The sequence below is a fragment of the Scophthalmus maximus genome, chromosome 4 (assembly GCF_022379125.1).
Source record: "Scophthalmus maximus strain ysfricsl-2021 chromosome 4, ASM2237912v1, whole genome shotgun sequence".
NCBI lineage: Eukaryota > Metazoa > Chordata > Actinopteri > Pleuronectiformes > Scophthalmidae > Scophthalmus > Scophthalmus maximus.
Window position 1 is genome coordinate 4595290 of NC_061518.1, and position 16224 is coordinate 4611513.

Sequence of the window (16224 nt, forward strand, 5' to 3'; positions counted from 1 at the left end):
GCGCAGATGAAAAAGATAGGAAAGGGAAAAAAGAAAAACACCAAGTTTTCAAATCTAAGTAGGTCATTAGTAGACTCCTGTGAAAGTGCGGCGAGCAGACTGTGCACGAGGAACCCAGCCGTTCATTTAGCTCAGTATTGATGTTGTCCCCCGGAACTTCAGTCGCCCTTTAACTACAACAGGCGAGTCGAAGACGGGCCATCAATTATTAATATGGCGGGGATACAGGGAGGAGAGGAGAGGAGAGGAGATGCAGAGACATGTGAATGGGAAATGGAGAGACGGAGGTGAGGAAGAGGGGATGTCGGGAAAAACCTAAAGGGGGGTGAAAAGAGGGAGAGGATGAGCCATGAGGCGACGAAGGACAGAAAATGTAGAAATCTAAATCACTGGGCAGATTGAGTCGTATGAGTACCGGACTCCAGACAGGGGGGGAAATGGAGCCCTCCATCTGTGACAGCTCACCCAAAAAAAAAGAAAAGAAGCACATTATGTCTGAGAGACACACAAGAAAGGGGTAATGGAGGAGAAGAGGGGGAAATGCCTCAATTAGCGCACTCCCACCAAAACAGTGGATAGCCATTACCTCTGTCGGAAATGTAGGAGGAAGCCTGAGTCGGAGAAACGGTGATGTGGATGGAGAGCGCAAAGATCCGCAGGCGTTCCCTGTGGATTTGCAGGGACCCACGTTTAATTCACTGTGGGATGTCAAACTGCATGAAGCACGTACATCTGCCACGCTGACGTTAACTGGTTGGAGAAACTAAAGGGGAGGATCTGGTCGTCCAGGCGCCTCTGTGTACTCACGCCGGTTGGCGAGGGCCAGTTTCCAGATAACACTTTCATATTTATCCTTCCTCCCTGGGAGCTCCGATTGCCTTCCCTGGACTGCGACCCGACTTGGACCAACATTAAGTTTTTTTCCCGGGGGCATTTATTTTGAGCTTAAATCTTTGGATGTGTTGCCCTGCGTTTCGGAAAGGGTTTTTTTTGGGGGGGGGGGGGTGGGGGGGAATGCCACGCTCCTCTGTGTTGTTCCTGTGCCTTAGGAGTAACCGGGCAACTCTTCTCCAAGGCTGGGGGTTCAAGGACTAACCCCCTTAAATTTGTAAAGTGGGATGTGAAATCTGGCATCTGCTCCTCGGATAATGAACGGGGACACAGAGTCACAAATTCTGGGCCTCTGTCTCTGTCTTGTAACTTGGTTCAGGGGCATAGCGATGAAACACATAGTTAATAATTCAAATTGATGGACTCCCCCCCCCCCCCCCCCCCCTTCAAGTGACGACTCTCCGTTTTTTAGCTTGGGCAAATCAATTATAATCCCAACTCCTTTTCTGTTCCCTGCTTCTAATGAGTTCCTGATTAACACTCGGCAAGAACCATGCGAGCAGGACAATCAATGGCACTTACGGAGGGGAAGCAGTGGACTAGCAGAGTCAAGGTAATAAGGGCGATTCTTGAACAGCCTTAATCAAGGTAGTAGTGGGCTGAAGGGTTGAAGACGAGATGCTGTATAATAGCACAAGGTCAAGGCTCATTATTTCAGAGATTCACCTCCATTTTGTTTCCACTATTTCCCTATTTATCAAACCAGAAATTCAGCAAAGAGATCCTGGTGCTTTTTGAATGGCTTCTTCTGCACGGTAATGCTCCAAAAAGTTACGAAATGAAGTGTAAAGCTATTTTCTTACATTAACTGAAACACAGAATTTTGTTGACCTGCAGCCGGTGACAACACCAGGTGGCTTCAGTCTGTCCCAAAATGAGCTGCCGCTTTTCCTGTATTGTTTGTTTAGCACGTATGGTGACTATGTAAATATAGAATATGCACAGGGTTGATATTTGCCGCCTGGTCTTTGTAACTCCTCGCGAGGAAGCATCGGGAGATGGTGGCGAGTTGACACATGGATGAACGTGGGCGAACGCAGGCGAAAGTAGACTAAAGTAGACTAACGTGGAAGAACTTAGACGAACGTAGACGAACGTAGACGAACGTAGACTAATGTGGAAGAACGTAGACGAACGTAGACGAAAGTAGACGGACGTGGAAGAACGTAGACTAAACTAGACGAACGTGGACGAACGTAGACTAAACTAGACGAACGTAGACTAAACTAGACGAACGTGGACGAACGTAGACTAAACTAGACGAACGTAGACTAAACTAGACGAACGTAGACGAACGTAGACGAACGCAGGCAAAAGTAGACGGACGTAGGCGAACGTAGACTAATGTGGAAGAACGTAGACTAATGTGGAAGAACGTAGACAAACATAGACGAACATAAGTGAACGTAGAAGAACGTAGACGAAAGTGGACGAACATAGACGAACGTAGACTAAACTAGACGAACGTGGACAAATGTAGACGAACGTAGACAAACGTAGACTAAACTAGACGAACGTGGGCGAACGCAGGCGAACGTAGACGAACGTAGACTAAACTAGACGAACGTGGAGGAAAGTAGACGAACGTAGACTAAACTAGACGAACGTGGAGGAAAGTAGACGAACGTAGACTAAACTAGACGAACGTGGACGAACGTAGACTAAACTAGACGAACGTGGACGAACGTAGACTAAACTAGACGAACGTAGACTAAACTAGACGAACGTAGACTAAACTAGACGAACGTGGACGAATGTAGACGAACGTAGACAAACGTAGACGAACGTAGACGAACGTAGACAAACGTAGACGAATGTAGACTAACGTAGACGAACGTAGACTAAACTAGGCGAACGTGGGCGAACGCAGGCGAACGTGGACGAAAGTAGACGAACGTGGACGAACGTAGACTAAACTAGATGAACGTGGATGAACGTAGACTAAACTAGACGAACGTGGACGAATGTAGACGAACGTAGACGAACGTAGACGAACGTAGACGAACGTGGACGAACGTAGACTAAACTAGACGAACGTAGACTAAACTAGACGAACGTAGACGAACGTAGACTAAACTAGACGAACGTGGACGAATGTAGACGAACGTAGACGAACGTAGACGAACGTAGACGAACCTGGACGAACGTAGACTAAACTAGACGAACGTGGACGAATGTAGACGAACGTAGACGAACGTAGACGAACGTAGACGAACGTAGACTAAACTAGACGAACGTGGACGAATGTAGACGAACGTAGACAAACGTAGACGAATGTAGACGAACGTAGACTAAACTAGACAAACGTAGACGAACGTAGACGAACGTAGACGAACCTGGACGAACGTAGACTAAACTAGACGAACGTAGACGAACGTAGACTAAACTAGACGAACGTGGACGAATGTAGACGAACGTAGACAAACGTAGACGAATGTAGACGAACGTAGACGAATGTAGACTAACGTAGACGAATGTAGACGAACGTAGACAAACGTAGACGAATGTAGACTAACGTAGACGAACGTAGACTAAACTAGACGAACGTAGACTAAACTAGACGAACGTGGGCGAACGCAGGCGAACGTGGACGAAAGTAGACGAACGTGGACAAACGTAGACGAATGTAGACTAAACTAGACGAACGTAGGCGAACGTAGAACAAAGCAGCTCAGAGTCTACAGGTAGATGATGGAGTGGCGTTAGAAATGCTGGATGAACAGCAGCACGTCTGTGGCGGGAGCAGCTGCAGCTGGCAGCACAGCGTCCAGGTGAACACTGTGGCAGCAGGAGTAGGTAGAGTTCTGTACAAGTGCTTTGGAGGATTCGATTTTATTTTGCGGCATGATAACGATGGCATGCGTCCATAGATCCATAGGTGTCCAATCAATGTTTAAATAAAACATGGGCGGTTATGAAGGACGCAGGAGTTTTTTTTTCAATGTAATTGTGTAAAAAACGACACTTCCATTATGAAATTTCAGAAACTGCAGCAGTTGGTCCCAATACGACTCTGACTGACAGGTGGTGAATCCAACCATAATGACAAAAACTGCTTTCTCAGCTGAATTATTTATCGTGAAGAGCAAGAGGAAGAGGCAAACCACAGCCAGCCAGGGTTTAAAGGCTAAGGCTGAGGATATTCCACTTTTTTTTTTTATTATTGTCAACAAAACCCATGAAATAAGTAAGCCACACTCTTTCACAGGGCAGTGTTGCGTCATCACAATGGACATGGGCACTGTGCTTTCATTTGAGTTAATCCCACATGCACCATCTAGCTCCTGCAATTACTCACTCTTGCACCAAAATGTGTTTTAATCTGCAGTTTAAGATAAAGTCCCAAAGAAAAACACTATGGTGTCTGTTTGAGAACTGTTTTCTTAAAATGACCATGCCCAGTGGCTTTAGAAAAAAAAGGAAAGTATACATTTGGGTTGAACAAATGAACCACAGAGAAGGTTTATTTACTTATCTATTGCTCCTGAACAGTCAAATATAAGAATTATGACTCTCAAAATGATCAGAATCAGCCTCATGAGCTCCAGAACATCATTTCTCATCTTATTATAATACCCAATGACACAAGTTATGTTCTAATGGGGAAACTGTGAACAGAAGTCCTTTGTAGTTTGTGTACAATTGTCATTTTCTCATTCACAGCGATGGATTTACCATTCCCGACATAATTAAAAGTGTTCAAAGGGAAGTGTATTGTGCGGCTTTTGGACTTAAACAGGAGCGAATAAGCTGCTCAAAATTGCCCCAAACTAATTTACATGTGGTTGAATGGATTTAGAAACATCCTTTTCATCGCTGCAAATGTAACCAGCCGGGTTTAATGTTTTTATTAGTGTTTTTTTTTTAATATACAAACCAAATGATGAAGTCATTTCTTCTCCCCGTGCAGAAGTCAAATTCACAGCCTGTGAATATTAGTGCACTGCTCTAGAACATAAAATACTTTTTTTTTGTTGATATTCTTCTGAAAAGACATTACAATTTGACAAAATCAAAATACGACGTAGAGAAGCTTTCCGTATTGAAGATGCATATGCCAAATTATTTATCATATCTCTATAAATGCACTCATATAAGTAGTGTTTTTTGTTTATGATATTTATTAGTCCATTGTATCCCCAAATTAATTTCTATAACCAAACTTTGCCTGTGCGCATTATTGTCGACTGACACATGATCAATTTCAATTGCACTGAATAACCACTTGAGTGTCGTCAGTTTCCTGTTAGTTCCCACCTTGCAGAGCCTCGCTCCTGTTTTTCTCCTCATAACATTGAGATCTTCGCCTAATTGCAATTTAAATTACTTTGTAATTCGCGATTCATTCCCTTGTCACATATACGTATAATTCAGGACTCTGCAACAAATGTCTTTTCTGTTTACTCATCATCTCAATTTGTCTCTCGTATTAACATTGGCCCGATGTGGGTGTATTTTAGTAACGTAATTAACCAGGGGTGTTTATCTAATTGCATTCCTCCAGTCTGCACAAAATTAAAATTTCTCAGGCTTTAAATTTATTCCGACAGGAGCGCTGCATTTCTGATATCTTGACGAGCTAAAATGTTTTGACGGCTGACGCCGGAACAGTAACGATGTGTAAAAAGTGGCGTTATCACGCTTGAAATGGGATTTCAGTGGCGTCTCTTGTGTCTGGCGTGTCTTCAGCTCTGGAAATGTGATGCCTGTGCTTTGGCTTCACCGCGGGAGTGGCTGCACTTTACCTGCGTTCGAAGCGGCCTTTTGCCAAGTGCATAGGTTTTCAGATTTCCTCAAATTATTTTACAATGTTCCACATTAAGTCCAAGGACAGCGGGACATGACCGCGGAAGAGAAGACAGTGATGTGACGGCAAGACGCAGACCCGGGTCCTGCCGGGGGAAATGATGCCATGTCGACAGAATTTTACAGTGAGAAATCTTCTTACCGATGGGGGGTTGGCGGGGGTGGGGAGTTTTGACTGAAGTAAAGGGTCACTTATAATAGGTTAATACATTTCTTATAAATAAAGATAAATAAGATGAATATGGCACAATGTATACATTATACATGTATACATTATTATGGAGTCATTGTTGAGAAGTATATTATGGATTTATTTTTTCTAGTGAGTCTCTAGCAATGGATGAATTGTTTTGTATTGATTATAAAAGTTATTATTTTTAACGGCAGGCCCTCTCAATCTCCCAGAAACGGTGTCGTTACAATGAGACTCTTACATGTGGTGGGGCGGGAGCAGCAATGGCCATGACTCATTTTGAACCGCTCCAGTGCCCTCGGGGTTGGCGGATGAGGTCTTCCAGCGGGATTCCAACCTGACCGTAGCTCTTCAGGACTTTGTTTTTTTACGGCGGCATAACCTCGCCTCGACACGAGGTGGAGGTGATCGGGCTCAAATGATGCTGGCAGGATGAGCTGCACCGTAGGTACACTCCAGTACCAGTGTTGGGGAGCGCAATCATTCATAGTTTGACGCGCCGTCGTAATGCAAGACACGGTTGAAGGAATCCAACGTGTTTGAAGTACAACACCTGCTCAGATAAATCTAATGGAATACCTCGCAAATTATCTTTAAGGGCATGTATTCTTGCTTTTCAGGAGACAGTTGAGATATTTAGGGGTATGATATTTCCAGGAAGTGCAATTTGGGCGGAAAATAGGAGGATATGCAAATATGTCAATGTCCATCTTGTTTCCTAGGAAGTCGGACTGAGTCACTTCATCTCACAGGTGTAAATGGACTGTATTTATACAGCGCTTTTCTAGACATGTAGACCACTCAAAGTGCCTTACAGGGAGGCCACATTCACCCATTCACACACTTTCACACAGCGCTGCTATTCACCGCTGCTTTTTTTTTCCCTCTATCATTCATTCACAGCCGGGAGAGCCGCCAAGGACACATCGGCGAGTGGACTGGCGGAGGCAGGGAACGACTCTACCTCCCGAGCAGCAGCCGCCCGAGGTGTGGGATCGACAGCATCCAGGTGAGATTCATCCTGTTCATTCTGACTGAATTCTGTGGCTCGAACGAAGCACATGTCTAGGTTCTGATTCGTTTTAGAAGCTGCTCAGATCCGGGCTCAGGTGCTATGACATGATCACAGGGACCTTGTCCATCAACACCTTCTTTTTTTTCTTTCTCCTCCCCAGCACTTTCAGCACTACAACATAACGTTCTGGCTTCAGAGCCTGAGAATCAAAGGTTAAATGTTTTTTTGTTTTTTCCAGACACGACACTTTCTAGCACCATTTAACAAATAAAAATACAGCTTCTCTGCTCAAAGTGCCCTGAAAAGGCTGTAATGCCATGCAACCTTAACCCATGTTGCCGTATAATGTAAAGGTCATGGCTCTTTACTATGAATGGCCATTTTCTTTCCCTCCACGGAGTTTGCTTGTGAATTCAGTTCAACTAAAAGGTGAGTGACAGCTCTCCCTCAGACCAGTCACACATCAGTTCTCTCAGAGTATCTGAGAGAGGAGATCTCTCTTGAATTTCAAGGTCAAAATGAAACCTTCAGCTATACGGGACCTCTTTTTTTTTTTTTTGCAAACGGTACTTGAAGATCGGAGATCCCGGCAGATGCAGAAGTCCGAGGCGTATCACTGCCGGTGTCGGAGAGCGCTTGCAGGTCGCAGATGCATCGGTGCGATCGATGTTTCCTCATCTGCTCACGCCGCACAGGATGAACTGAGTCGGCCCGCGCCGGGCCCATATTTGGTTTCACTCTTCGGCGGATGGGCTCGAAAACTAAAATTCGAATTGGAAAGGTCTTGTGCATCTGTTGAAATTTAATGATTGGAACGTAGTGAACTGTCTACATCGGTGTCCCCGAACATGCCGCTTCTCAGTTAATTGATCCGGTCTTGGATCATTCATCAATAGGATGGCGTAACAGCCTTATGTGCACCTCCGGGGTAACTCATCACGATGCTTTATAGCAAGAATTGCCCGTCATTTCTATCACTTGCATTGATCTGTTCTGTGTCAGCGTTTTCGATCGGTCGGTTTCCCTCCAGTCTTCACTCCATTTTACTTCCGACGAGACCTTTTAACATCCCTGCAGGGTGTTTGGTGAGTAAATGAATCAGTATTGTTACTACTTCAAATACCAACAGCACACGTCTATTACTACTGCTATAATCACTTTTTCTAATCAGGAACCATTTGGATCATTTATTTAGATAAAAGTAGCAAAATGACTCCATATATATATATTAGTATTATATTAGGACGACACAGATATATAAATACTGATGGGGAAATGAGTCTCGTTTGAGTGTTGTATATTGTATATTTTCATTATCAATACATCTGGCAACTATTTTGTCAAATAATCAATTGATTATTATACATAAAATATCCCCTGAACTCCAAGGTAACACATTCAAATTGCCTTTCTTTTTTTTTTTGTCAAACCAACTGTGAAAGACAAAATACATTTTCAAAATTGAGGAGCTGGCCTTAGAGTTGTTTTAAGCATTTTCCATGCAAAGGATAACAACCACAATTAATTCATTATAAGATAAATTTTCTCCTAAACAAACAAATCAGTTAATCATTTCAGCTCTAGAGCAAAGATTGGTTTGTGGTTGCCTTAGGAAATAATCAAAACCACTATGAACCAGGTAGGTCAATAGGGGGCCCAGCAACAGATTTTTGCCCCGGGGCCCCCTGAGGGCTTTAATCCGTCCGTGACACTGACTGCACCACCACGGCTACATCAACATAAAAACCACATGACAAACTCCATTATGCATATTCAACAGTGTGCATTTCAAAGAATTAAAGACTTTTTTTCCCCCTCTACACTAATTTAGCTAGATTGCCCTCAGGACTGTGTGGGCGGGAACAGAGCATTTGACTGACACTTCCTTTTACCCTGCCCTTAATTTTGTCACACCCACCGGGGAGACAAGTGTCACACCTTTGAATGTACAACAGAAGGAAAAGTTATTTTCCAGTTGTTGCAGCTTGTACGTGTCCCCGGTCTACTCGTGCACTCACATGCTCCTCGGAAGTTATTGCGATTGCTCCTCGTTGATATGCAAATGCTGGACAGAGGACGTTTTGTTTAATTATCCTTCGTACAGAAAAACGCGACACACTTTGTTTACGGCTGTCCCGTGGTTTTCTCCACACTCTGAATTCAAAGCACATGGGGCACACTGAAGTCGGAGCAATGACTTCACGACTCGGGAAATAGGAGCTCGTGAACGCACCAATAAAGTTCATGACATGTCATCAGGTCTAATTAGACTTAAGACTTGTGTGTGTGTGTGGGGGGGGGGGAAGGAAAGTACGACACAGCTGATGGAATAGTTTCTTCAACTAAAGCTCTCCGTGTTCTGCTGGCGGCCTGAGTGGCGGCGTTATTGATCCAGAGATCATTGCCTCACTTCCACAGGGAAAGTATTCGCCGTTTGTGCTTAACCTGCGTATTGTGATTTGCGGGTTGGGGTGACCTTGGCCGTGTTTGCTCTGAGGGTGTTAAGCTCGTAGTTATGTGGATGTCGTCTTGAAGATCTGCTTTTTGAGCCTGCGGCGTCGGCTGGCCCCAGCTTTATTTATTTCTGTTTTTTTAAATCCCTTCTGCTCTCAAACAAGCATGTGCTATTTGGTTGGTTAGGGAATCAGAAGTCATTGTTTATACAGTGTGACATGAATATATTGATGCTTTTATGCAGATTAACTTATTTTTGTTGTGGGACGATATTATATATGGGAGTATAGACTCTAAATTGACCATAGGTGTGAATGTGCTTCTGCATGGTTTGTTTGGTTCTGAATTTTGGCCCTTGTGACCTGGCAACCTGTCGGCCAATGTCAGCTGGGATTGGCTCTGGCCCCACCCCCCATGACCCTTAAAGGATGAAGCGGTATAGATAATGGATAGATGGATGGATTATGAGTTATGGACTGAATTGGCTGCGTTCTAATAGTGATGCAGTTGACGGCTTCCTGACCGACTTATTACAAACTTTGTTCTAATACTTATTGTTTCATGTTGGCTTTAGGGTTGCAAATATAGTTTTTGAATTCATTAGTTGGCGGCACGGAAGTTCTGCAATAATGCAAAGAAAGCAAACTTAAAGCACATGCGTGAACACAAAGACAAACACATATTGTGCTCGCAGGCAAATAATTAGCCACTTCACTCCACTGCCGAGATCTCTGAGGCTCATTAGTGTTTATAATTAACTCTCGAACAGCACAGAGCCAACACAGAGACCTTTGAACCAATCATAAGACTGGATTTCTGTCGCATCTTTACTACTACTACAGTACTACTGCCACTAATGATATTATTGGTAATAATACAAATGATACTTGTTGGTGCTTGTAGATTGTTTGTCGTCTCCTAATCCGTGAACAAACTCTTGTTCGTCTGGTTGGGTAATTTTCCCTTGAGGCGATGATGAAGCCGAACAGACGAAGCCAAAAACAAAACACACAGGGATTTTATAAAACATGTCTGACTTCAACATCACGCCACAGAGACTGTGACACTGTGAAATCAACCTCAAATGATCTTTTCATCCTCCCAAGGAAGCAACAGAGTGACACAAATGGTGGCCGCTTCAGGTGCGTGGAAGACCTGTGGACCGTTTGAAGTAGCTTCCAGCTGCGGCGCGGAGCTTCTTATCAATTCTAAAGCAGGTGTAATAAACCGCTCCGCAGAGCGTGACCGTCCCTAAAGCCTGGGATGGAGTCCATCAGCATGCACCTACCTGCAAGCACTCTGTCTAAATCACGGCATTTGGAGAGTGTTTGCATGCGGGAGGAGCGCTGTCGCCCTCGTACCCCAATAGCGGGGCTGCTTCTGGGGAGTTACCATGGCGATGGAGGAGCTGGAAAGCGGCAGTTTCTGCTAATCCCAGATGAAATCGGGCTCTAGAAGTTGTCGGATGCTCCGCAAGATGAAAGTAAAGATCCAATAATGTGAATGTGCATTTTCCCAATAGAAGTATCTGAGTTCAAGTCAGTGTAATAAAATGGCAGTTTAAATATCAAAACTGTGTTTGAAGCTAAATATATATAAGAAAAACTATATATAAGACTTTTTAACTTTTAAACACTAACACTATATATTTAAACTACAGGCTCTAAAACGCTCTTTGACTCATGTTTAAAGGGTTTTGATTTAGTGTAAAACGTTACAAGGTGATACACAAAATCAATGTGCATCCTCATGAAAAGTTTTAACAAACATTGAGCATTTCTTCATGTCTCTCATATTCAGCCGTCGTTCCACTTTGTTTGTGCAACGCTGAGTGCATAGATGAAGAGGAGTGTTCAAGCCCCGGAATGTGATGGAACATCAGGAAATGGTTTTTCCTAATGAAGAGATAATTCACGCCGCCTTTGAGGAAAGAGGACACGCTGAGAGACTGACCCTTGTGTAGGTTTTCATGTTCATCCAATACGCATGCTAGTGTGGGAACCGAAAACAAGACTATGTATTGAACGCATAGTATGAAGTTGCTCGCATCAAATGATTTCTTTCAAAAATAAGGACATCTTTTTGAGCATTTCCTGCATCTAAATTTAGACGTGACGTTTTTTTTGTTGTTTTTTTTCTCATAGCACATGGAAGGTCATAGAAAAGGTGAATTCCTTGGTTTGTAAAGTATGTGATGTAAAAGTCACATTGAGGGTTTGCATCCTGTCTCCTCGTATCACGCACGACAATGATGTGTTCCAATACTTAACGCAGGATTTGAAGTCGGGTAACATCTCCTCGCCTGAACTACAGGCTCAACAATTCAGAAAACCGACGTGAGTCGTACCTGTCTGGAATTTTTTCCCCAACACGAGTAATAATCTGTAACCTAAGACTTATGCCTTCCAATTTGTGTTTGAGATTTTCCAAGTTTAGGTCTACTTGATGACACTGCACTGTACAAGGCCCACGTTACGCAGCAAAAAGAAAAAAAAGGGAAATTGTTGCGTCCCCTGAGGATTAAAGAAATATCAGTGGCACTCTGGTAATGGCTCATCCGTTCTGTACCGCGAGTGATTCCCCGCGGTGCACCAGCTCCGCAGAATATACCTTGGCATTCCCCTAACTTTTCACTGTGCCCTGTCGCTAATCGCCTCGCGGGTAGACAAACCTGAATTATTCAGTGGCTGAATAATGGGGTGCACTGAACATCGGGGAGCACAGATACGAAGAGAAAGGTGAGGTGTGACAACAACAAAAAAAAAAAACCCCAACAACATTCATTAAAAGCTAAATTGAGCAGCGCTGATCAGCTGGAGGCGCGGAGGAAGGTGACGGTCCAAAAGTAAAAGGGGAACTGTGATGGAAATTCAACACATTAGACAATTATAAAAATCTGCACACAATTACAAAAACAAAGAGATAAAAAAAAACCAGAAACAAAGTACGTATATATGCAGCTCCAAGGTCCATGATCGGAAACATATTTCAAACAGAAAGAAGGGGGAAATATCAAAGTAGGTTGTTGTTGTTGTTGTTGTTGTTGTTGTTTTACGAAAATGCACAGAGCCATTAGGAGACAGTCAGGCTTGGCCTTGGCCCTAAGTCTTTGGGGATAATGTTTTCTGTCCCAACACATGAATAATGCAACGCGCGCGGTGGAGAAATCGCCAGTGATTTATAATGGAGCTCCGCACTTTGGGGTCCACTTCACCTGGTAGTGGTTATATTGGGCGTCTCGGGAGGCTGCGCAGTACGCGGTACACTAAATTAAATAACAGCATCTGCGGATTGTTTGTCGATTTTGATGATGTCATCTCATCGTCGTCTCACTACGGGACGCTCAGTCCCTGTAACTGGATGGTACACGTCTGTACATCGTTCTCATTCAATAGAAAGTGTTTGTGCTAAAATGAAGTATATCAGTAATTTGTCATCCAAGTACTTTAATAACAATAATAAGAGGAATAGTTTTTTGGGGCTTCATCTTGTGCTCTGGGGGCATGGACTGGCATCCAAATCATTAATTTCATGTTCAAAATAAATATACAGGTTAATCTTAAAATTCAAATAATTGTTAGTTATTATAGAAATGATAAAATAAGTAATTATTTCAGCGTTGTTTGTTTGCCGTGTTGCCTGTAATTTAAGTTAACTGGTAATAAGATTAAAAGACAGCAACATTGCTGCAGACTTCTTCTTTTTTTTGTTGAGGATAAAAATAAAACTTTAAATGATTATGGGAAAAGTCTCTCGGCTGGTCCTCTGCCTGTGGCAACAGCAGCTCTACATTATACATAACTTTCAAGGGCCTTGAGGCACTTTTTTTTTTTTTTTCAAAAGCACTTGGACCATATTTTAAAACTTTTGAGTCATTCGTAGCATCAAGTCAGACTTATTTTGGGAATATAATTCCCCTCCTGCAGAGCCAAGTCCGGCTAATAGCAATTCTGCACAGACAGATGTTTATGTTCGCAGCAGAAGAGGCATAATCAGAGTGCTCATACGAGTCCTTAGGGGTTTAACATTTGCAATGTCATGTAACGCTAATATGTCGTATTTGTCGTTAAATATTTTTAACAGCAAATCCAAATCCAGACCTTAATCCCTTAATTAAGATTAAGATGGATTGAATTTAGCATGCCCTTTCAGTGCATTATTAAAACCGTAGCTGGAAGGGATAACAAATTCATATCAGGAGAGGGACAGCTCATCCGCTCCTCTTCTCTCGCCGGATGTGTTTGTTTGCAGGGGAAATTGGCCAAAATAGACGAGCTGAGATTGAGATTTATTAACAAGGAAAGGAAACTGTGGCTGTGGGTATTTTTTCCATCAGAGAGCAACAACATTAAAAAAAAGTAACAACCCATTCTTGGGCAGTTTCATCAAACCATCATTCGAGCAGGATGTCAGCCGACATGTTCTTTCCTTGTAACCCGGGAATTACACTGCTTGACTGAACTACAAGACAATCCCGATCTGCATGATCGTACCTAAAGTGGACAGTCTTCTCCGCGGCCAGTTTTTTATCTTGGTCAGGTGGAGAAAAATCACAGGATCACACACATGATGAGAGCAATCGCCGTGTCTTACCTCGTCTTGGTAGATGAAGAAAAGCATGATGGACAGAATCTCCAGGAAGAAGATGAGCAGGAGGAGGATGAAGAACTGTGGGGGCACAGAGAGGAGAAGAGAGAGGGCATTCAACGCGCCATTGAGGAAAACAGGGCTTTGTCCATGACAACTGTATGACGTGTAGGTTGAAGAGAAAGGAAGAAAATATGTTTCTTAAAAAGCAAAAAATGGCCAAAGAGAGTCAAGGAGAAGGAGCTGGCGAAGTGAGGACGATCGAAGGGCTGTAGATCGTTCAACCTCGATATTTCTTGCTGACAGGTCAAGACAGCAGAGGATGGATAATCAGAGCCTGCAGGACAGACTGCAAAAGATGATATATACCACAGTTTTCCTTCCATCCTGGGCTGCATTTGTTAAAGGAAACATATTTTATTCCCTGCCATCGCCATCTATACTCGTCCTCTGTGTGGCTGCTGGGACGGGCTGCCTGAAGGGTGCACACTGTAAAAAAGAATCTATACTTAAGGGGAATGAACAGAACTCTCCGTGTTAACTGAATGTAAATGAGCAATTTTGATGATTCTAAATTGAGGCACGATGAGTGACAAAATGATTCCCAGCATGCATTGCTTGAGATGCAAGAGCCATTTAAGAGTTGTGGTGCATTCACACCGGACGCGTCCCTTTTTCACGCGCCAGTTTGGCCGCAAGCGAACATTTGGTGACTTTGACTTTCTCCGACAAACCTCATCTGGACAAACACACACACACACACACACACACACACACACGCAGGTAAACAGGAACTGTTGAAAGAAAAAAAAGGGCAGACAGGAGTGCGGATGGCAAAGCTACACAAGGTGGTCGTGTCAATTAGGACCAACTAGCGTCCAACTTCCTCGTTCACTTCCTGTTCTGTTTTCTCGTTCACCCGGTCAAGTGGCAAATAGCAACCGGGTCGGGCTGCGCGCACACAGCGACATTAGTGAATCTCCTTTCACCAATAACAGGCTGTCGGACGACAGCGAATGTTTTGCTCGAGCCACTGAAGTCCGGCGTGAACGCACCATTACACCTTTATGGAGTCAAGGTCATACCAAGTATGTTCTAAAAAAAAATGTTTAAGTTCACATGATCACTGTATTTGCTTGATAGCAGATTATGCAAAAGTTGTGTTTCTGGTCATGCGTCTGTTATTCTGCTTTATATGTAGATGGCACAGGGCTGAGTGTGAAAAGAGAGTCAAGACGCCAATGGACCAGGCTGAGATGTAAATGTGGATCACCTGTTTCATTCTGAGGGATAATGTTTAAATAAAACACGTCCAGCTGGTTTGTGGATATTGTTTTTTTTTTTTGTATGGCACGGTAAAGCAGCCACTATATGCGAGTTCAAAACTCTCCAGAGACTCCTTTGTTCTAGTTTGAGGGAGTTTAATAACCCGGAAGGGTACGTCAGGGTCCTTTCTTTTCATGATAATGACACGAAGGCTACAGTAACTGCGCTAACACTGAATTCGGTCCCCTTGCGTTTAACAAAGTCACCGCGAAACTGTCCGCCAGCAATTTAAGACGTAGGACGCTGCGTTCGCTGATCTGCACTTTCCACCCTCACAGGGAAGGACAGGTACGATAAGGCGCGACGTGTTTGCATGTGATAAACAACGTGCCGACATTGTTGCTGTGGAGAGCATGTTCGCACGCTGACACGAGCTTTTGGCCCAAAGCGTTGCTGAGATGCGGCCCCCTCGGAGCCCCTCGGCCTCCTGGTCTGGGTGGTTTGTTTTTTTTTTGTTTCAGGGCGAGGCACGGGAAACACACAAGACCGTCTCAGAGGGCCAAAACACCTTTCAAAGATTTATCTTCCTCTCTCCAAACGTCACGGCTACACGTCCTCTGCGTGTTCCAGGCGATCGCCCGACAGTGGACGCGAGCGCTGCTAGTTCGCAACGCTGACACGGAGCAGTCATCCAGCTGTCAGTTGCCCCCGGAGGTCTCTGGGCAGCACCTGCATGAACGAACCACTGAGCTCGGAGAGCACGAAAGCCTCGGTGGCACCAGTGGAGGATGAGAGACGGACTCGGGGCAAAGAAGCCGCTGGCAGCAGCGGGCGCCCGCCCTGTGCGCTGTACTCAAATAAGCGCCTGATATCCATTTTCTATCGGTGCGCGCGTCGTGCCCCGTGCTGTCGGAGGGCAGTCGGCTCCAGTTTGGGCAGGATTCCGAGGTGATCGCTGAGATATGCGCTTATTTTAACTGAGGTAATATGCCACACTGTGGATTGAGAAAGT

The 16224-nt window shown here is 44.1% G+C and overlaps 1 protein-coding gene across 5 annotated transcripts in view; it reads right to left on the reverse strand.

Moving 5' to 3' along the window:
- tspan4a (tetraspanin 4a) overlaps positions 1-16224 on the reverse strand; it is a 119379-nt gene that overhangs the window by 15258 nt on the left and 87897 nt on the right. For all 5 annotated transcript variants that reach the window (XM_035628995.2, XM_035628996.2, XM_035628998.2 and 2 more), the window contains one exon: positions 13953-14027. In XM_035628995.2, coding sequence (XP_035484888.1) covers positions 13953-14027 — 75 coding nt within the window. The remainder of the gene's footprint in view (positions 1-13952; positions 14028-16224) is intronic.